General features: G+C 36.9%; 1 protein-coding gene across 1 annotated transcript in view; it reads right to left on the minus strand.

Annotated features, from left to right (window-relative positions):
• The window catches only part of LOC149802327 (uncharacterized), a 138,914-nt gene that overhangs the window by 61,551 nt on the left and 55,401 nt on the right, over positions 1 to 21,962 (minus strand). Inside the window, exon 3 of the mRNA XM_089951541.1 lies at positions 12,459 to 12,689. Within this exon, the coding sequence (XP_089807667.1) occupies positions 12,459 to 12,689 (231 nt within the window). The remainder of the gene's footprint in view (positions 1 to 12,458; positions 12,690 to 21,962) is intronic.

The raw sequence follows: 21,962 nt of genomic DNA on the forward strand, positions 1-21,962 counted from the left end.
TGAAAGTTTTTAGGAGAAAAGCATACTGGGTTATAGTTTTTTTTGGGAGGTATTACAGTTTGAAACACAAAATATAAATTTTAAATAATTTATGATTAATTTCAGTTAATATGAAATGCCTTAAAACAACGGATATATGTATGGCAGCATAAAGCAACAAATTTTTCAAATATTGTAGCATGGTAATATCATCTGAAGGTAATTCGAAGTTTTAAATCTGTTGGTAATGCTGGTAATAAGGTCATAAGTAAACACTACAGCAAACAGATTCCCATGATTGCATACATATTATTATTGTCTAATTTGATCTTAACCACAATTCAGTGCATCTATTAGAATGGTTTTCTAAATTGTTTCAACAAAATTTTTGACATATTAATGATACAATTGGGGTTGGGCAACAGGCTCTTTAACTTAGGTAACTCCTTTCCTTTCAAAAAGTCATTTAGCATATGTGAGGTAGGGACAGAAAGAGTTGGACAGGCCTAGAATTTAACATAAATTTCCTCATAATCAGAAGGAAAAGTAGATTAAGAAAGTGACTAGTCCTGTTGAATTTTTACTCGTCCTTCTCATAAATGCTGATTTGTGGCAATTGAAACTTTAGTAGCCATCAAATAATGAAACTACTAGTCCAACAAGAAACTTACTGGCCTCAGGCCCATGGACTATAACAAATTCTGAGCCCTTGGGGATGAAGAGAGAGATAAACATGAGTGAAATATATGTATATGTGACTTACTGGCATAGTTTTCTTAAGTAGTTATTTTCAAAATGAAGGAAGAAGCTCAGTAAAGTCATCTGGTTTCCTTAATAAAAGCTGAATAGCTTTAAACACTATGAAATTGAAATCATATGATAGTTGAGTTAAATCCTGCGGAAGCAGGTCAGTGATCTTAGAGTGCTACTCATTGTATTTAATATCTTTAATTTTCTACAGCGTTTAATCTAATCCCATATGAATATTATAGTACTAATAAAAATTACTTGCTTTATTGAGAGTTAGAATCCTTCCTATGTTCTAAAATTATTTCTTAACATCTGTTTCAACTTTTGTCCACAAGGGGGATGATTCAACACAAACACAAACCTGTGATTTCCAATAATTCTTGTCAAGGGTTACTTCCCTTTTTTAATAGACGTAACTACTGTATTTTTACTTTATTTAAAGGTGGTCATACTTGGTGGCAGATCTGTATCATCTGTACAAATTTCAAAGCCCTCTGTGCCTAGATGCTTTCTGTCAAATTCGGTCATATACTGCACTTTCCATTATTTCAAAACAGTGGCCATATTTGATGGTGTAATGACAGCATTTGTACAAGTTTGAAAAGTCTTTATGTCAGGATGCTTTTTGTCAAGTTTGGTTAAATACAATTTAGAAGGCATACAGAAGATATCACATTAAGGGTTTCTTTTAATTTGGTGGTTGATTTGTGGCCTTATATGACAGTGGATCAGATCAGTTATACAAATTGAAAAGGTTTGCATGTTGGGATGTGTTCTGTAAAGTTTGGTAAAATTCTACTTTGTGGTTTGGGTAAAAAAGAACATCTGAAACATTTTTATTTTTTATTTTAACAGCAACTTCTCTATTTTAAGAAATGCTATATTTGGTATCACTTTGTACAAAAATGAAAGATCTTCCTGCCAGGATACTTTCTGTCAAATGTTATCAGTTTCTGTTTTATTTAAAAGTTGTTTTACCATTTAATGGTAGATTGACATTTTTTTGTATAAATTTAAACTCTTCTTAGTAATATGCCCTGTGCCAGATGTTAATAAAATTGGTCCAGTGGTTTCACCATCAAGCTGAAGATAGAAACTGCTGAAGCATGCAAGGTGGACAACAAGGCCATGCATAAACTCACTTGGCCTTACAGCAATATGAGCTAAAACACTGTGCAAAGGGGAATTAGTCACTAGTGAGAGGGTTTTTCTTTCCAGTTCTACATGCTGACTTGGCTTAGAAACAATCTTAGTAAAGGCCAGAGAGATTATTCCCTGAAGACCTTTTCCAGAGCTAAAATTTTTTTATGATTGTGTTAGCTGCAGAGCCTTTATCTAACTCTAGTTTACATACCATAATGCACAAAATCTAATTAATATAATCCAAAATAAAGACATATATCCACTCTCCAAACACACCCTTTTACAACTGATAATGTATATTAGATTTCCAAAAATATTATATTAAATAGGAAATTACTTGCAAACTTCATCCTTATGAGCTAATTAATTCCAAATTAAACTGTTACTACCCAACTCTATTTTAAGCACTTTATATCTACTAAAAAGATATTCCAATTTCTCAACAACAGGTCACTAATTTAAATGTTTAAATATTAAGGGAAACTTGCTATCATTGATTTATATTAACTTTACAAACACATAATCAAACTATCATACCGACTTCTTTCAATTTCTCAGCCTGGACTGTAACCTAACACCATTGCCCCTGATTGCTGCTGATAATACAATATTTAACCTCTAAAACTTATTTATATAAATACCATAGCACCTGAAATAACTATATTTAGGCTTTAGCCCTACAATATATCCTTCAGAAATATCCACATACAGGTCTAATAAACATCCATTCATACTTGTTTACATTATCATGTTCACAGCCTTTTAAAGCCACACAACAACAAAAACAGATCCAAGACCTTTCACTTTAAAATCAATATCATAATGTTCACCATCAAGCTGTTGGTTGGAATGCAACAAAATACAAACCAAAGTCACTGTATTCATAAACTCAATGAAGTACACAAATGCAGCTATGAACTCTGACCCAAGGTCAATTAGGTCTGGTTGTCAAACTACTTCACAAGACTGCAGATTATGTTGGGGCACCAATATCATTCAGAACCAGTTACATATGACAATATGTGTATTCATGACAAGAAAAAACAAACCTATATAAATGCCATGATTTATTCATATGGACCAGAAATAATATGATCCTTGGAATATCCATTATGATGCAATGCTAAAGGTCAGATATCACCAATTTCATTGAGAACCAGCTGGATATTGGTACTGTTATGTTTAAACCTCATGTCAACATGACCATCTGTATAGAAGCTGCAACAAGCTGATTTTCAGGATAGCCAAAAGACAGCAATTTTGGACAGCGAATTAACATCATTTTAATATAGAAACGACTATATTCTGCAATAAATAAAAGCTTTTATTTGAGGGAAAAAGAAGTCCCCATACGGGACTGATGTTCATCTCTTTACTGCATGTCTTGAACCAGCCCTGATATTCTTCAGGAATAAGGTTTTCAAATTAGCCACCATGGATGCAAGATCAGCACCATTTTCATTTAGGACAAACTAGGCACCTTTAGAATACTTTTAGTTAAATAATCCATGTGAATATGACCACGAATTCTGTAAAATTAGTGACAAGTTATCATAATTAGTCTTCTGGTGAAAACCCCATATTGATATAACATTTCTATTAGCAAGAATAAGTACCATATAACAAGATTTTCATGATGGTTGCTATGATGGCAACAATGGATGCCAAATCAGTGCCATTTTGATTTAGTACCAACTAGACATCATATGAAATCTTCCAGTGAAAGCCCAATGTTGATAAGACTTTAAATCTAGGAGAAGTAATGATAAGATTTTCAAGATGGCAACACAAACAGCGGTGTCCATACTATAAAGAAGATCAGCATAATTTGATTTAAGACCAAAAGCAGAAAAAACATGTTTTTCAAGATGGCTGTTGTAGTGGCCATATTGTGTCAGATTGAAACCATTTTCAATTAGGACTAAGTAGATATCACAAAAAATCTTTTAGTGAAATCCCCATGTTAACAAGACCATTTATTAGAGACGCAGATGTAAAAAGATTTCAAAATGGCCACTGTGATGGCCTTTTAGGACATCTGGGTGGCACCATTCCATTTCAAGCCAACTAGAGATTACATAAACTCTTCTGGTGAAAACCTCGTGTCATAAGGACTTTCCATTCAGGGGGAATAAGGACAGCAAGATTTTCAAGATTGTTTTTGCATGGGCCATAACGAATATCAGACCAGCATCAAGATTGTTTTAGTGGGGACCGTAATGAATATCAGACCAGCATCAAGATTGTTTTAGTGGGGACCATAATGAATATCAGACCAGCATCAAGATTGTTTTAGATGGGGCCATAATGAATATCAGACCAGCATCAAGATTGTTTTAGTGGGGACCGTAATGAATATCAGACCAGCATCAAGATTGTTTCAGTGGGGACCGTAATGAATATCAGACCAGCATCAAGATTGTTTTAGATGGGGCCATAATGAATATCAGACCAGCATCAAGATTGTTTCAAATGGGGCCATAATGAATATCAGACCAGTATCAAGATTGTTTTTGCGTGGGCCATAATGAATATCAGACCAGCAGCAATACTGTTTTAGAGGAAGCCATAATGAATATCAGACCAGCATCAAGATTGTTTAAGTGGGGACCGTAATCAATATCAGACCAGCATCAAGATTATTTTAGAGGGGGCCATAACAAATATCAGACCAACATCAAGACTGTTTTAGAGGGGGCCATAATGAATATCGGACCAGCATCAAGATTGTTTTAGTGGGGGCTATAATGAACATCAGACCAGTATTAAGATTGTTTTAGATGGGGCCATAATGAATATCAGACCAGCATCAAGATTGTTTTAGTGGGAACCGTAATGAATATCAGACCAGCATCAAGGTTGTTTTAGAGGGGGCCATAATGAATATCAGAACAGCATCAAGATTGTTTTAGTGGGGGCCATAATGAATATCAGACCAGCATCAAGATTGTTTTAGTGGGAACCGTAATGAATATCAGACCAGCATCAAGGTTGTTTTAGAGGGGGCCATAATGAATATTGGACCAGCAACAAGATTGTTTTAGTGGGGGCCATAATGAATATCAGACCAGCATCAAGATTGTTTCAGTGGGGACCGTAATGAATATCAGACCAGCATCAAGTTTGTTTTAGAGGGGGCCATAATGAATATCAGACCAGCATCAAGATTGTTTTAGAGGGGACCGTAATGAATATCAGACCAGCATCAAGATTGTTTTAGTGGGGGCCATAACGAATATATCAGACCAGCATCAAGATTGTTTTATCGTAGGCCATAATGAATATCAGACCAGCATCAAGATTGTTTTACAGGGGGCCATAATGAATATTGGACCAGCATCAAGATTGTTTTAGTGGAGGCCATAATGAATATCAGACCAGCATCAAGATTGTTTTAGTGGGGCCATAATGAATGTCAGACCAGCATCAAGATTGTTTTATCGTAGGCCATAATGAATGTCAGACCAGCATCAAGATTGTTTTAGTGGGGCCATAATGAATGTCAGAACAGCATCAAGATTGTTTTATCGTAGGCCATCATGAATATTGGACCAGCATCAAGATTGTTTTAGTGGGGGCCATAATGAATGTCAGACCAGCATCAAGATTGTTTTAGAGGGGGTCATAATGAATATCAGACCAGCATCAAGACTGTTTCATCATAGGCCATAATGAATATTGGACCAGCATCAAGATTGTTTTAGTGGAGGCCATAATGAATATTGGACCAGCATCAAGATTGTTTTAGAGGGGGCCATAATGAATGTCAGACCAGCATCGAGATTGTTTTAGTGGGGGCCATAATGAATATTGGACCAGCATCAAGATTGTTTTAGTGGGGGCCATAATGAATGTCAGACCAGCATCAAGATTATTTTCGTGGGGGCCATAATGAATGTCAGACCAGCATCAAGATTGTTTTAGTGGGGGCCATAATGAATATTGGACCAGCATCAAGATTGTTTTAGTGGGGGCCATAATGAATGTCAGACCAGCATCAAGATTGTTTTAGTGGGGGTCATAATGAATGTCAGACCAGCATCAAGATTGTTTTATCGGGGGTCATAATGAATGTCAGACCAGCATCAAGGTTGTTTTAGTGGGGGCCATAATGAATGTCAGACCAGCATCAAGATTGTTTTAGAGGGGGCCATAATGAATATCAGACCAGCATCAAGACTGTTTCAGTGGGGGCCATAATGAATGTCAGACCAGCATAAAGATGGTTTTAGTGGGTCCATAATGAATATCAGACCAGCATCAAGATTGTTTTAGTGGGGGCCATAATGAATATTGGACCAGCATCAAGATTGTTTTAGTAGGGGCCATAATGAATGTCAGACCAGCATCAAGATTGTTTTAGAGGGGGCCATAATGAATATTGGACCAGCATCAAGATTGTTTTAGAGGGGGCCATAATATATGTCAGACCAGCATCAAGATTGTTTTAGTGGGGGCCATAATGAATGTCAGACCAGCATCAAGATTGTTTTATCGGGGGTCATAATGAATGTCAGACCAGCATCAAGATTGTTTTAGAGGGGGCCATAATGAATATCAGACCAGCATCAAGATTTTAATGGGGCCATAATGAATATCAGACCAGCATCAAGATTGTTTTAGTGGGGGCCGTAATGAATATCAGACCAGCATCAAGATTGTTTTAGAGGGGGCCATAATGAATATTGGACCAGCATCAAGATTGTTTTAGTGGGGGCCATAATATATGTCAGACCAGCATCAAGATTGTTTTAGTGGGGGCCATAATGAATGTCAGACCAGCATCAAGATTGTTTTATCGGGGGCCATAATGAATGTCAGACCAGCATCAAGATTGTTTTAGTGGGGGCCATAATGAATGTCAGACCAGCATCAAGATTTTAATGGGGCCATAATGAATATCAGACCAGCATCAAGATTGTTTTAGTGGGGGCCATAATGAATATCAGACCAGCAACAAGATTTTAATGGGGCCATAATGAATATCAGACCAGCATCAAGATTATTTTAGTGCGGGCCATAATGAATATCAGACCAGCATCAAGATTTTAGTGGGGCCATAATGAATATCAGACCAGCATCAAGATTGGTTTAGTGGGGGCCATAATGAATATCAGACCAGCATCAAGATTGTTTTAGTGGGGGCCATAATGAATACTGGACCAGCATCAAGATTGTTTTAGTGGGGGCCATAATGAATATTGGACCAGCATCAAGATTATTTTAGAGGGGGCCATAATGAATATCAGACCAGCATCAAGATTGTTTTAGTGGGGGCCATAATGAATATCAGACCAGCATCAAGATTGTTTTAGAGGGGGCCATAATGAATATTGGACCAGCATCAATATTGTTTTAGTGGGGGCCATAATGAATATCAGGCCAGCATCAAGATTTTAGTGGGGCCATAATGAATATCAGACCAGCATCAAGATTGTTTTAGTGGGGGCCATAATGAATGTCAGACCAGCATCAAGATTGTTTTAGAGGGGGACATAATGAATATTGGACCAGCATCAAGATTGTTTTAGTGGGGGCCATAATGAATGTCAGACCAGCATCAAGATTGTTTTAGTGGGGGCCATAATGAATGTCAGACCAGCATCAAGATTGTTTTATCGGGGGTCATAATGAATGTCAGACCAGCATCAAGATTGTTTTAGTGGGGGCCATAATGAATGTCAGACCAGCATTAAGATTGTTTTAGAGGGGGCCATAATAAATATCAGACCAGCATCAAGATTTTAGTGGGGCCATAATGAATATTGGACCAGCATCAAGATTGTTTTAGTGGGGGCCATAATGAATATCAGACCAGCATCAAGATTGTTTTTGCGTGGGCCATAATGAATATCAGACCAGCATCAAGATTTTAGTGGGTCCATAATGAATATCAGACCAGCATCAAGATTGTTTTAGTGGGGGCCATAACGAATATCAGACCAGCATCAAGATTGTTTTATCATAGGCCATAATGAATATCAGACCAGCATCAACAATGTTTAAGAGGGGTCCATAATGAATATCAGACCAGCATCAAGATTGTTTTAGAGGGGGCCGTAATGAATATTGGACCAGCATCAAGATTGTTTTAGAGGGGGCCATAATGAATATCGGACCAGCATCAAGATTGTTTTAGTGGGGGCCATAATGAATGTCAGACCAGCATCAAGATTGTTTTATTGGGGGTCATAATGAATATCAGACCAGTATCAAGATTGTTTTAGTGGGGGCCATAATGAATGTCAGACCAGCATCAAGATTGTTTTAGAGGGGGCCATAATGAATATCAGACCAGCATCAAGATTTTAGTGGGGCCATAATGAATATCAGACCAAAATCAAGATTGTTTAAGTGGGGGCCATAATGAATATCAGACCAGCATCAAGATTGTTTTTGAGTGGGCCATAATGAATATCAGACCAGCATCAAGATTTTAGTGGGTCCATAATGAATATCAGACCAGCATCAAGACTGTTTTAGTGGGGGCCATAATGAATGTCAGACCAGCATCAAGATTATTTTAGAGGGGGCCATAACAAATATCAGACCAACATCAAGACTGTTTTAGAGGGGGCCATAATGAATATATCGGACCAGCATCAAGATTGTTTTAGTGGGGGCTATAATGAACATCAGAAGAGTATCAAGATTGTTTTAGAGGGGGCCATAATGAATATCAGACCAGCATCAAGATTGTTTTAGTGGGGCCCATAACGAATATCAGACCAGCATCAAGATTGTTTGATCGTAGGCCATAATGAATATCAGACCAGCATCAAGATTGTTTTATCGTAGGCCATAATGAATATTGGACCAGCATCAAGATTGTTTTAGTGGAGGCCATAATGAATATCAGACCAGCATCAAGATTGTTTTAGTGGGGCCATAATGAATGTCAGACCAGCATCAAGATTGTTTTATCGTAGGCCATAATGAATGTCAGACCAGCATCAAGATTGTTTTAGTGGGGCCATAATGTCAGACCAGCATCAAGATTGTTTTAGTGGGGGCCATAATGAATGTCAGACCAGCATCAAGATTGTTTTATCGTAGGCCATAATGAATATTGGACCAGCATCAAGATTGTTTTAGTGGGGGCCATAATGAATGTCAGACCAGCATCAAGATTGTTTTAGAGGGGGTCATAATGAATATCAGACCAGCATCAAGATTGTTTTATCGTAGGCCATAATGAATGTTGGACCAGCATCAAGATTGTTTTAGTGGAGGCCATAATGAATATTGGACCAGCATCAAGATTGTTTTAGTGGGGGCATAATGAATGTCAGACCAGCATCAAGATTGTTTTAGTGGGGGCCATAATGAATATTGGAGCAGCATCAAGATTGTTTTAGTGGGGGCCATAATGAATGTCAAACCAGCATCAAGATTGTTTTAGTGGGGGCCATAATGAATGTCAGACCAGCATCAAGATTGTTTTAGAGGGGGCCATAATGAATATTGGACCAGCATCAAGATTGTTTTAGTGGGGGCCATAATGAATGTCAGACCGGCATCAAGATTGTTTTAGTGGGGGCCATAATGAATGTCAGACCAGCATCAAGATTGTTTTATCGGGGGTCATAATGAATGTCAGACCAGCATCAAGATTGTTTTAGAGGGGGCCATAATGAATATCAGACCAGCATCAAGATTTTAGTGGGGCCATAATGAATATCAGACCAACATCAAGACTGTTTTAGAGGGGGCATAATGAATGTCAGACCAGCATCAAGATTGTTTTAGTTGGGGCCATAATGAATATTGGACCAGCATCAAGATTGTTTTAGTGGGGGCCATAATGAATGTCAGACCAGCATCAAGATTGTTTTAGTGGGGGCCATAATGAATGTCAGACCAGCATCAAGATTGTTTTAGAGGGGGACATAATGAATATTGGACAGCATCAAGATTGTTTTAGTGGGGGCCATAATGAATGTCAGACCAGCATCAAGATTGTTTTAGTGGGGGCCATAATGAATGTCAGACCAGCATCAAGATTGTTTTAGAGGGGGCCATAATGAATATCAGACCAGCATCAAGATTTTAGTGGGGCCATAATGACTATCAGACCAGCATCAAGATTGTTTTAGTGGGGGCCATAATGAATATCAGACCAGCATCAAGATAGTTTTTGCGTAGGCCATAATGAATATCAGACCAGCATCAAGATTTTAGTGGGGCCATAATGAATATCAGACCAGCATCAAGATTGTTTTAGTGGGGGCCATAATGAATATCAGACCAGCATCAAGATTGTTTTAGAGGGGGCCATAATGAATATTGGACCAGCATCAAGATTGTTTTAGTGGGGGCCATAATGAATATTGGACCAGCATCAAGATTATTTTAGAGGGGGCCATAATGAATATCAGACCAGCATCAAGATTGTTTTAGTGGGGGCCATAATGAATATCAGACCAGCATCAAGATTGTTTTAGAGGGGGCCATAATCAATATTGGACCAGCATCAAGATTGTTTTAGTGGGGGCCATAATGAATATCAGGTCAGCATCAAGATTTTAGTGGGGCCATAATGAATATCAGACCAGCATCAAGATTGTTTTAGTGGGGGCCATAATGAATATCAGACCAGCATCAAGATTGTTTTAGAGGGGGCCATAATGAATACTGGACCAGCATCAAGATTGTTTTAGTGGGGGCCATAATGAATGTCAGACCAGCATCAAGATTGTTTTAGTGGGGGCTATAATGAATGTCAGACCAGCATCAAGATTGTTTTATCAAGATTGTTTTAGTGGGGGCCAAAATGAATGTCAGACCAGCATCAAGATTGTTTTAGAGGGGGCCATAATGAATATCAGACCAGCATCAAGATTTTAGTGGGGCCATAATGAATATCAGACCAGCATCAAGATTGTTTTAGTGGGGGCCATAATGAATATCAGACCAGCATCAAGATTGTTTTTGCGTGGGCCATAATGAATATCAGACCAGCATCAAGATTTTAGTGGGTCCATAATGAATATCAGACCAGCATCAAGATTGTTTTAGTGGGGGCCATAACGAATATCAGACCAGCAGCAAGATTGTTTTATCGTAGGCCATAATGAATATCAGACCAGCATCAAGAATGTTTAAGAGGGGGCCATAATGAATATCAGACCAGCATCAAGATTGTTTTATCGGGGGTCATAATGAATATCAGACCAGTATCAAGATTGTTTTAGTGGGGGCCATAATGAATATCAGACCAGCAACAAGATTGTTTTAGTGGGGGCCATAATGAATGTCAGACCAGCATCAAGATTGTTTTAGAGGGGGCCATAATGAATATCAGACCAGCATCAAGATTGTTTTAGTGGGGGCCATAATGAATATCAGACCAGCATCAAGATTGTTTTTGTGTGGGCCATAATGAATATCAGACCAGCATCAAGATTTTAGTGGGTCCATAATGAATATCAGACCAGCATCAAGATTGTTTTAGTGGGGGACATAATGAATATCAGACCAGCATCAAGATTATTTTAGAGGGGGCCATAATGAATATCAGACCAGCATCAAGATTGTTTTAGTGTAGACTGTAATGAATATCAGACCAGCATCAAGATTGTTTTAGAGGGGGCCATAATGAATGTCAGACCAGCATCAAGATTGTTTTAGAGGGGGCCATAATGAATATCAGACCAGCATCAAGACTGTTTCAGTGGGGGCCATAATGAATGTCAGACCAGCATAAAGATGGTTTTAGTGGGTCCATAATGAATATCAGACCAGCATCAAGATTGTTTTAGTGGGGACCATAATGAATGTCATACCAGCATCAAGATTGTTTTAGTGGGGGCCATAATGAATATCAGACCAGCATCAAGATTGTTTTAGAGGGGGCCATAATGAATATCAGAACAGCATCAAGATTGTTTTAGAGGGGGGCCATAATGAATATCAGACCAGCATCAAGATTGTTTTAGAGGGGGCCATAATGAATATCAGACCAGTGACCAGCATCAAGATTGTTTTAGAGGGGGCCATAATGAATATCAGACCAGCATCAAGATTGTTTTAGTGGGGGCCATAATGAATATCAGACCAGCATCAAGATTGTTTTAGTGGGGACCATAATGAATGTCAGACCAGCATCAAGATTGTTTTAGCGGGGGCCATAATGAATGTCAGACCAGTATAATTTTCATTTAGGACCAACTATACAACATAAAAAGTACCCTAGTGAAAACCAGATGTTACATGCATGGTCATCCGTTTGTGAAGAGCAGTGATCACATTTTCAAGATGGCTGGACCATTTTCATTCAGAATCAACAAGATAACATACAGACAGATGGACTGGCAATGTTATAACATGTTATGCCCCACTTAAGATGGGCATATAAAACTACCCATACCGATTACCCAAAGTTATATATGATGCACAAAAAGCCAATTCTAGATGTTGTGGAAAAAGTATTAAAATCTAATCTTCAGCATCAAAAAGCTTCTATATAACCAAGGTAAATTGAATTTGAGATATACATACAAATATATTGACATGTGGACATCAAGACAGATGCAAAACAATATGTTCCCATCTGCTATTGCAGTTTAGTATAAAAAAGGTATTACCTTCTCCAAGACTTCTGCGAATCTTTATCTCAAACTGAATTAGTATCTCCCGAGATTCAAAGGCAAACAAGACAACTTGTTTCTGGCATATAATAGCCAGCACACTCGTCTCCTTGTCATAGCACAGTCCTGCCTCCAGACCATAGAAATTATCCAGAGGAAAGTTACTTTTAGCACTGCCTCCTCGCAAGGCATCCTTCACATCTTTGTACAAGTGGACCAGTAGGCGGTCTGAAATACAAAATAACAATTAATAGTTCAATTTTAAGAGACAATATATATATATATATGTATTTAGTGACGTATTCCCAGCAACATCATAACTAATATCTCTCTTTCAATTCTGAAAGAGAGCAGGGCATAGAAAGAAAAAAACAGCTGGGTGGTAGAATTTGATATCATCACCATTACTTTATTAGATCACAACCATCCTTTATATGCAGAAAATAATAACATAAAGTTGCAGTAATGCATTTCCTCTTGCCTGTGAAGATATTACATTGGTCTTGAAAACATGAGTACCAAATGATTGCTGTGACCTTCATCTTTGACCTTTCAAAGACATTACACTTCCATCTCCTCTATTAAAGTTGTATGCCATATCTGATATCAATCCTATCATGGAAATGGTTGATATACCAACTCAAAGAATCTTTCAACAATCTGCCTCAAAAGATAGAAAAGAATTTTCACCTGCACTGAGTGATTGACCTGTGTGCGTATGTGTGTTTGTGTGTGTGTGAGAGAGATTTGGATTTTTAACATAGCTTTAACAATATTTCAGTCATATCGCTATGATGTCTGCAATGTAACAGTTTATAATGATGTCTAGCACTGGGGCATCATGCCGCAGACATGTAGTATGATGTCCCTCCCAGTTACATTATCCTAACACCAGGCCGACCAGTCCTAACACTAACCTCTTAACGCTGAGCGCCAAGCGAGGTAGCTGTTAGTACATTTTTGTAAGTCTTTGGTATGACTCGGCTGGGGATCAAACCCACGACCTCCCACATCCGAGGCAGGCGCTCTTACCACTAGGCCACCGAAGCAGTCAGTGATTGACCTAATGAACCTCGTGATCTGTCAGTGTCAAAGCTTCATGCATATGGTGAATACTTCTAAAGTTTGATGCATGTCCATACACAAATTATGTGAGTTTGTATTCTAAATAACTTTAACTGACCCTAAACTGTGACCTCTCGACTTCAGAATCCCTCAAGATATTTTATATCCCATGGTATATTTCTCTGCAATATGATCTGATATCATTTTATCAATCCTTGCACCTGATACCTAAAATCCCAAGAAAAGGACCCTTTAACCTTAGTGGCTTTCAATCTTTAAGAGTGTTTCTTCTCCAACCCCCAAAGCCCCCGTTCCCTGTACTGCAGTTGTGGGCAAATTCTGATCATAATGAACAGATAACAACTGGAGATATTAATTTTAAAGAACCTTTAAAAAAGTTAGGGACTTATGTCTTGAAGGTGAGACAACAAGCCCTGAAAGCTTCAAGAAAAAGTGATTAGTGAAAGGGACCACTGACAAGCAGATGAGTGTTCCTCAAACAGGCAGTGTGATTTCAGCTTATGGAAACATGATATATTTCTATATTGTGATTCACTCATTTCTTTCATGGCAATTCTGCAATATGGAAAGGGAAAAAAAGGATTTTATATTTGCTAATTCTAATGGCATTTTCACCACATTACTAACTATACTATGTCAAGAAAATGGGAGTGAAGTGCCTTTCCCAAGGACTCGCCAAGGTAAGGTAGCTGACTCAGACTGGCATGGGAAGCTATCAAACAAGCATTTTCACCACATTACTAACTATACTATGTCAAGAAAATGGGAGTGAAGTGCCTTTCCCAAGGACTCACCAAGGTAAGGTAGCTGACTCAGACTGGCATGGGAAGCTATCAAACAAGCCACCCTTGGATTACTAGTCTAATACTCCCCCAAATAAGCTATGATGGCTGCCAAGTTATGTTTTAATGTACATATATACAACTCTCTCCCACACTTGGAAGATTTTTTCCAGCAAACACTATAACAGAAGCTGAGGAACAAATTAATAAGGCAGGTATTAAATTGGGAAAGGCAGTCTGACTCAAGGAAGACTCAGAACACCTGCAGATCATATTTTAAAGAAAACTTAACTGTCAGCCACTAATGGAAGACAGATTTCTTCCTACACATATGGTTTATAGGGAAAAATGTTTTGTATTCATCAAAGTGAAAACCACAAGAGTTCTATCTGCAAGCACTTGACAGAACCATAAGATCAAACTGAAATGACTAGCTTGGTTTTTACAGCACACTAACACTTTGAAGGTTATAGCATGCTGAGGCAAGAAGAGCAAAGTATCTTGCCCAAGGACACAAGGCAGATGATCCAAGCTGTTCCAATGGTGTCAAACTGAACTGAAAAGATTAGGAATTGCCTTTTTCACTAAAACTGGTGATGTCTGTGTTGATAATTAAACTTAAGCCTAATTACTATCATTCATGATATGCAGCACAAAACTTAAAACAAATATACGAACATTCAAATGGGGGATATGGAGGAACATCTTCTAGGAGGAAGACATTAAAAAATTACACGACTGATCTACATCAATTTTTTTCATTATAAGACTGGAGGAGTGGGAGGGAGCAGCCAAAAATATATGTCAAAGATAAATGCATGGAATTTATATCTGACAAAGATATCCTCAGTAAATATTTGCCAAAGGTTTGTAATGGGGGAGGGGGCTTATCATGAGGCAGTGTTCATTTCTGGCTGCCAAAGACCTTTATTTTTCAACTTTGGTACAAGGAAGTTGCCCCTAAGGTTTATAAAAATGACATACAAAAAATAAAGATAAAAGATTGTTGTGGTATATTTTAGATGGACTGAATCAAATGCATTGCAAGCTGGCTACTGAAAATGTTTCCTCACTGCCAAAGACGCATAGGACAATTCATTATCTGACACCAATCAAAAGCACATGGTTGAGCATGGATATAAAACAAAAAGAAAAGAACATGAAAACTTCAGCCGAAACACTGCTGCATTTATTCCAAAACAAGCCTTCAGGAAAGAAACAAATGTATACTCAAGTGTCCAAAGTAAATTTTTGAGGTAAATGGTTACTTATGCATGAAAAATTCAAATTTAGGTAAGGAAGACCTGCTATAGTGCAGGCTATTGTTGTTTTGGGGTTTAACACCATTTCTCAGCACAAGATAGGCTAATCTTGGCAGCCCGTATAACTGATGAATGAAAAACCTGGAAAAATCCTGTTAATAACCACCAACCCATGGTAAGCTACTGGCAAGCTCTTTGAGATACCAACATTTACCCGGCCCAAAACCTGAACCCACGCGAACAGAGTGGTCAGTCAAGGCGAGCGCTTCAGACCAATCAGCCACCTGGGGTGCCTAGTGCAGGCTAATTAATAATGAAACACTTTGATTTTCTTGAATCAACATCAAAATTATAAGGATCTTTGCATACCCCCATTTTGCTCTAAATCACATAAATATGCTAATTAACTTGCTGGTGTAACTGTTGGCCCCATATGGGCTTGCGCAGACCATATACAAAATTAACACCTCTTCTTCATCATTCAATATTTATATACAATTAAAATGCAAGTCCATCATAAATAAACACAGACCAGCACATTACACTACAGACTGGTACAATGTACTTTTCCCCTAGGATCTCAAGTTACCTTCATCTGAAGAAAGAAAAAAAAATACCTTACACCAACATCTGAATCTCTAGTGAACTGTATACCTTGATATAAAAAAAACCCAACAATTAACAGTAAAAGAAAGCTGAATTTACCATTCTAAAAAACAGACATGTCAGTTTGTGACCAATGCGATTGCAGCAGTAAACATCTGTTGAACTGTAAAGATTGCTTCCTTGCTCCAGTGAAGGCACTGTGATATTGCCAAAAATTTCAAACTCTAAAGATATTTATGCTCTGCGCAAAGGAAATTACTGATGGTCATCTGTTTAACTCTGTGAGATCATTCATGAGAATACAGAGGAGCAGTAGCAGCACAAATTTATGCGCATAGAAATCAAATCTATGTGACTTATTTATTATCTAACAGATGGGGCTTAAATAAAAAAACTTTCACTAAGTTCAAATAAATGAGACTAAAGGAAATACATACATAACAGACTTCTTGCAGAGTACATTCTACAACAAGCATGACAGTATCTCTACCCCACCAGCATCAATGAAGTGTAAATAATAGCACATGTTTGCTCTATCATCACGGAAATGTTGAAGGTGGTTGGCTGATTGAGAAGATTGATGGGAAACATGCCTAACACCAGGGATAATTTTTTTTATTTATGTCCATTCCAAACAAAACCTTGCTAATTAATCAATACATTCCTCTTGCACTCCTATTCAGCCTTGTTTTCAAATGTTAAAGACTAAACACTCAACAATCTTGTTAAACTTTTCTGACAAGATAAATTGCTTTTCTCATTAAGATCTATGCTGTTACTATATTGAATATCATTGTGAAATGAAGAAAAGTAGTATTTGTTAGTACATGAAATGGGGTTTAACAGCACGTTATATAGATACATGGTGCTGTTTATCAGAAATATTCTGATAAAGAACAAAGAAAATAAAGCCATCCTAATAAACATAAATACTGTATGATATACTAAATGAGAAAATTTAAAGATAAAGATGATGTATACAAATAAAAGATCAGAGTTATAAAAGTAACCTCCTACAAACATATTGAAAAAACATTATTAAAAAAAATTTATACTCTCAAAACTATCTGGTTTTCTTTTTTTAAGACATAAGATCAAAGAAATGTACTGTATAAAAGGGAATATTCTGTCCTCCCTAGAATGCATACAAGTGATTCCACAGACAAAACACCATTTTACAAGCCATTTTATACAGGAAAACTACAACCTTAAAAAAATTATAAAGCTTAAGAAAAATGTAAATTTTATGTATTCTGTGAACACATTAGTGAAACCAATCAGAAATAATCTATGGGGGGGGGAGGAGGAGGAGGGAAACGGGGCATTTCCAATGCATGCTAAGTAATCTGATTAAGACTGACGTGTATGGTCTAAAAGTTAACTGTTCACCTGTTTGCCTTTAAGTTGTAATTGGTACATTTAAGGCCAAAAGCAATATATTTAACAGTGTGTTTTAAGTCATAAAGGAATCAAAAGTGGTCCATGATGGCTTGCAGTTCTTGGATTTAAAATTGGCCAGCCTTTGGTAGAGGCTTGATAGAAAGGAGAGATTGACAAAACATTTATTTTGGCAGTAACACTTGAGAATTTTTATTTTTTTATTTTTGGCGTGTTTAATTGTTATTGTTTTTCAAGATGTTGTAATAGGAATATTTAAGTCAACTCTTATTTTACACAATTCCTGCAAAAATGCCAAATTGTACATTTTCTCACAATGCTAAAAGACCTAGAGTTTAACATTAACTTCCTTGTACCCAGAAGGACTTCCAGCAGTAGCTCAAGAAATGAACTAGCCCTGCTGTATCTTCACTAGGCCTTCCTTGTACCCAGAAGGACTTCCAGTAGTAACTCAAGAAATTTACTAGCCCTGCTGTATCTTCACTTGGCCTTCCTTGTACCCAGAAGGACTTCCAGTAGTAACTCAAGAAATTTACTAGCCCTGATGTATCTTCACTTGGCCTTCCTTGTACCCAGAAGGACTTCCAGTAGTAACTCAAGAAATTTACTAGCCCTGCTGTATCTTCACTTGGCCTTCCTTGTACCCAAAAGGACTTCCAGTAGTAACTCAAGAAATTTACTAGCCCTGCTGTATCTTCACTAGGCCTTCCTTGTACCCAGAAGGACTTCCAGTAGTAACTCAAGAAATTTACTAGCCCTGCTGTATCTTCACTTGGCCTTCCTTGTACCCAGAAGGACTTCCAGTAGTAACTCAAGAAATTTACTAGCCCTGCTGTATCTTCACTAGGCCTTCCCTCAAAACAATGTCAGTACAATAATATTAATAATCAAAGTCTCCATGATACAGATAATGACCTCAAAAATGAGGACTGGAACGAAGCATAAAGACCGATACAAACCTGACACCAAAGAATGCCCCAAGTCAAATATCAATTGATTAAATAGGTACCAATTAAAATTTAAAAGAAAATGAGCAAATACTATATCACAAAAATATATAATGGTAAATAAATCTAACAAATTTTCACCTTACCTGGCCAATAATTAAAAACTACAATTTTAGAATAGCCGTAACAAAATTGTGAGCAATTAGAACTTCCTACGCTTTGCTCCAGTGGGCCATATACAGAGGAACTTTGTAGATACAAATAATATTCCATAATTCTATAAAAATTACACCACCAATGGTATATATTACATAGCTGGCATGTGGTAAATAACATCATACTTCCTAAGACACAAACCCAGATGTGTGTAAACTAGATTATCATAATGTTCTAATGAAATGCACATTTAATAAAATTAAGAAAAATATTGACCATATACTGAAAATGCATCAATTTGGTTTTATGCAGATTCAGCACTGTGGTAAAAAGTACCAGTCTCTGATGGTCTCATGAAATAAATTACAAATTGTGAGCTATCCATTCAGGCAGTGGGTATCTTGTAGATATATTCATGCTGATTCCCACTAGTTCTTTTCTATTTGTTCAAATAACAGCAGTAGATTTTTGCAGTGTTCTTTTTATCTGTGCAAAAATTAGTTTATCTGTTTTCTAAGCTAGTCTTATGGGCATCCAAAAAAACCTATTCAATATTGAGGTCATACATCCTGGTGTACAGTCATCATTGAAAAAACAAATCTGGCTAACCGCTTTAAGTTCATCCCACAATACATGGAAGTCGTAGTCCAAACTGTATACACATTTTCTAAAACAGGAAAAAACTAATTTTTTCACATTTTGTGGGCAATATTAGTTCAGTCATATTAGGCCTAAATTATAATTTTATTTTCCTTGGTGAATAAATGTGACAGTTCCATTTCATAACACTAGTAAACATGGTGCCTACATATTTTATCTGGTTGAGAGTTTTAAAGTTCCTTCCAAGGAATATGACATATCATGGCATATTTATGACCATTAAAAATAAGACTCGTTATAAATTTAAAATCAAAACAGATTAGCTCTACATGTATTTTTAAAAAATTAAAAACTGTAATAACTGCAATTGAAACTGTGAAGTATTATAGTTTCTTCTTACCTTAAAATTCCTGCCATAAAGTAAAAATTAATAAAAGTAACTTGTAAAACCAAATTAGTATTTTGCAAGTTGACATTTTCTCCACTCATTAAAAAATGCAAATAGCAAAAAGGTTAAATTGAAGCCAAGTCTTACCATCTCCAGAACCAAAATCTTAGGATTTAAACAAACATTAATCGACTCCACTTGGTTTCATTCTGGACAGATGACAAATCTCAATCCCTAGTAGCCTGACAATGAAAACCCAAATTCCTTAGACTAACTAAAATGGACAACTAAAACTGAATATTGGGAAATTTCATTTAAGTAGCCTATTTTTTAACAGGAAAAAAGAACAAAAAGGTAATTTTGATGCTATCTGCAATACATATTCCAGATTGGGCTGGCACCGTATGCACTTGTTTACAAGTCCAACTGCAAAATGCATAGATTCAGATCTACTATTGCATAATGCACCAGCAGATCAAGGTCTGCAGTTTATTAGGAGTAATCAGTAGAACAAAGACCCTGATCTAACAGCACATTATACAATGCAGATCAGTGTCAATGTTGTTTACAGTTGGACTTGACTTATAAGCAAGTAAATACTGTAGATCAAAATTGGTGTTATTGCCCTTTGTGATAAGATTCATTATTTTTGCATAAGTGTTTCATGGAATGAAAGATGACTGGCATATATAACTTTATTAATCATTAATATTGTGCCTATGTCACTGCATGCAGACCACTGACTATAAAATATTTAAAGAACAAGGGCAATGTACAAGGAGACAATGACTCTTACTGACTAAAATTCTTAAAGAACTATTTTAATAGCAAAAAACTTTATGAAAAGTACTGCCACAGTAACCTTATTTCGCAATGAAAGGAGCTGTTGATGTAGCCATCCTTATTACCTCCCCTAAGACCAAACTAACTCAAAATCCAGCTGGAGATGCCAGGCTTGGAAATGGTATAACTTCCTACCTGAAGTATGAACTGCAGATTTTGTGTCAGCCATTCAAAATAAGTTTAAGTTTGCCACATTTGATCAGCTGAGAGTCAAAACTCAAATCTCAGACTCTGGCTTAAAATTTGTTAACCTCCAGGACTGGTCCAAGTTGAGCACATTCTTTGCTCAGATTTTCTTTAAATTCATGGGAAGTTTAATTTGAAATGAGGAGTTTATTTGTAAACATGAATATTTATGTCAGCAGGAGCACATCTGGTGTAAAACAATCTGGTAAAAATGAAAATTAGTCAATCAAACATTAAAATTAGACCGTCATAACCCGAGTCCTAATTTTGATATAGTAAAATTACTTAAATGGACATGCATCCATATACCAGTTTTCATGACTAAAGGTGATGCCAGGTCCAAGATGTTCTTGTTGTTGCTGTGGGGTTTAATGCCATTTTTCAGCACATGACAGGCTATGCATATTGGCCAGTATTAATGGTGGAGGAAGAACCCAGGAAAACCCCAGAAAGAACCACCGACCCACGAGAAGCTGGTCCAAGATGTAGAGGGTGCAGAAAATTCATAGCTAGAAATGCAAACGCTGCACATGTGAAAATTTGTTAAGTGACCTGGTATTGGTATGGTTGATAACCTTTCTCAAGATGCCTTCACATGCCAAGTTTTATGAAAGTAAGTATAATAGACCCAAGATGCTGAGGTTGTAACAAAATGAAAAGCTGAAAACAAAAAAACAGCTTGAGCATGAAATTTTTAAAAATTAACCTAATTTATAGACAACAAATGTAGGATTACTTGCTTTTATATGCAAGTCTATATACCAATTTTTAATTAGAACAACTGTCCAAGATATCAAGCATGTAAGGAATGATCTGCTGAAAATATTAAATTTATACAATCATGTACTAGGTCACAGTGACCAAGATTTTGTATGGCCTAGTTATTCTTTATCAGATGCATAAAACATATCCCAATTTTTTATGTATACCGGGTAAGTGAAATAGGGCTAAGATATTGGCAGGTAAAGAAACAATAAGGGGTTAACAATCGCCACCAAACACATAAAAAGGCAAAACATTGTTGGCAAAAATTCCTAGGGAGAAGGGATTCACCAATACATATACTTTTTTAAGACTTATAAATAAAAAGTGGAAATTGATACATAAAGATACTTGCCTTATTAAAGTTACTTCAAGTGTCATCAATAACTTATAACATTTCACCCCAAACAAATCAAAAGCTTTTTAATTCCTGGACACTTTCAAAGCATTACATCTATTAAAACTGACCACAACTTCTGGAATAG

This window comes from Sinohyriopsis cumingii, chromosome 3, assembly GCF_028554795.1.
Source record: "Sinohyriopsis cumingii isolate HCF-2022 chromosome 3, ASM2855479v2, whole genome shotgun sequence".
NCBI classification, from domain to species: Eukaryota; Metazoa; Mollusca; class Bivalvia; order Unionida; family Unionidae; genus Sinohyriopsis; species Sinohyriopsis cumingii.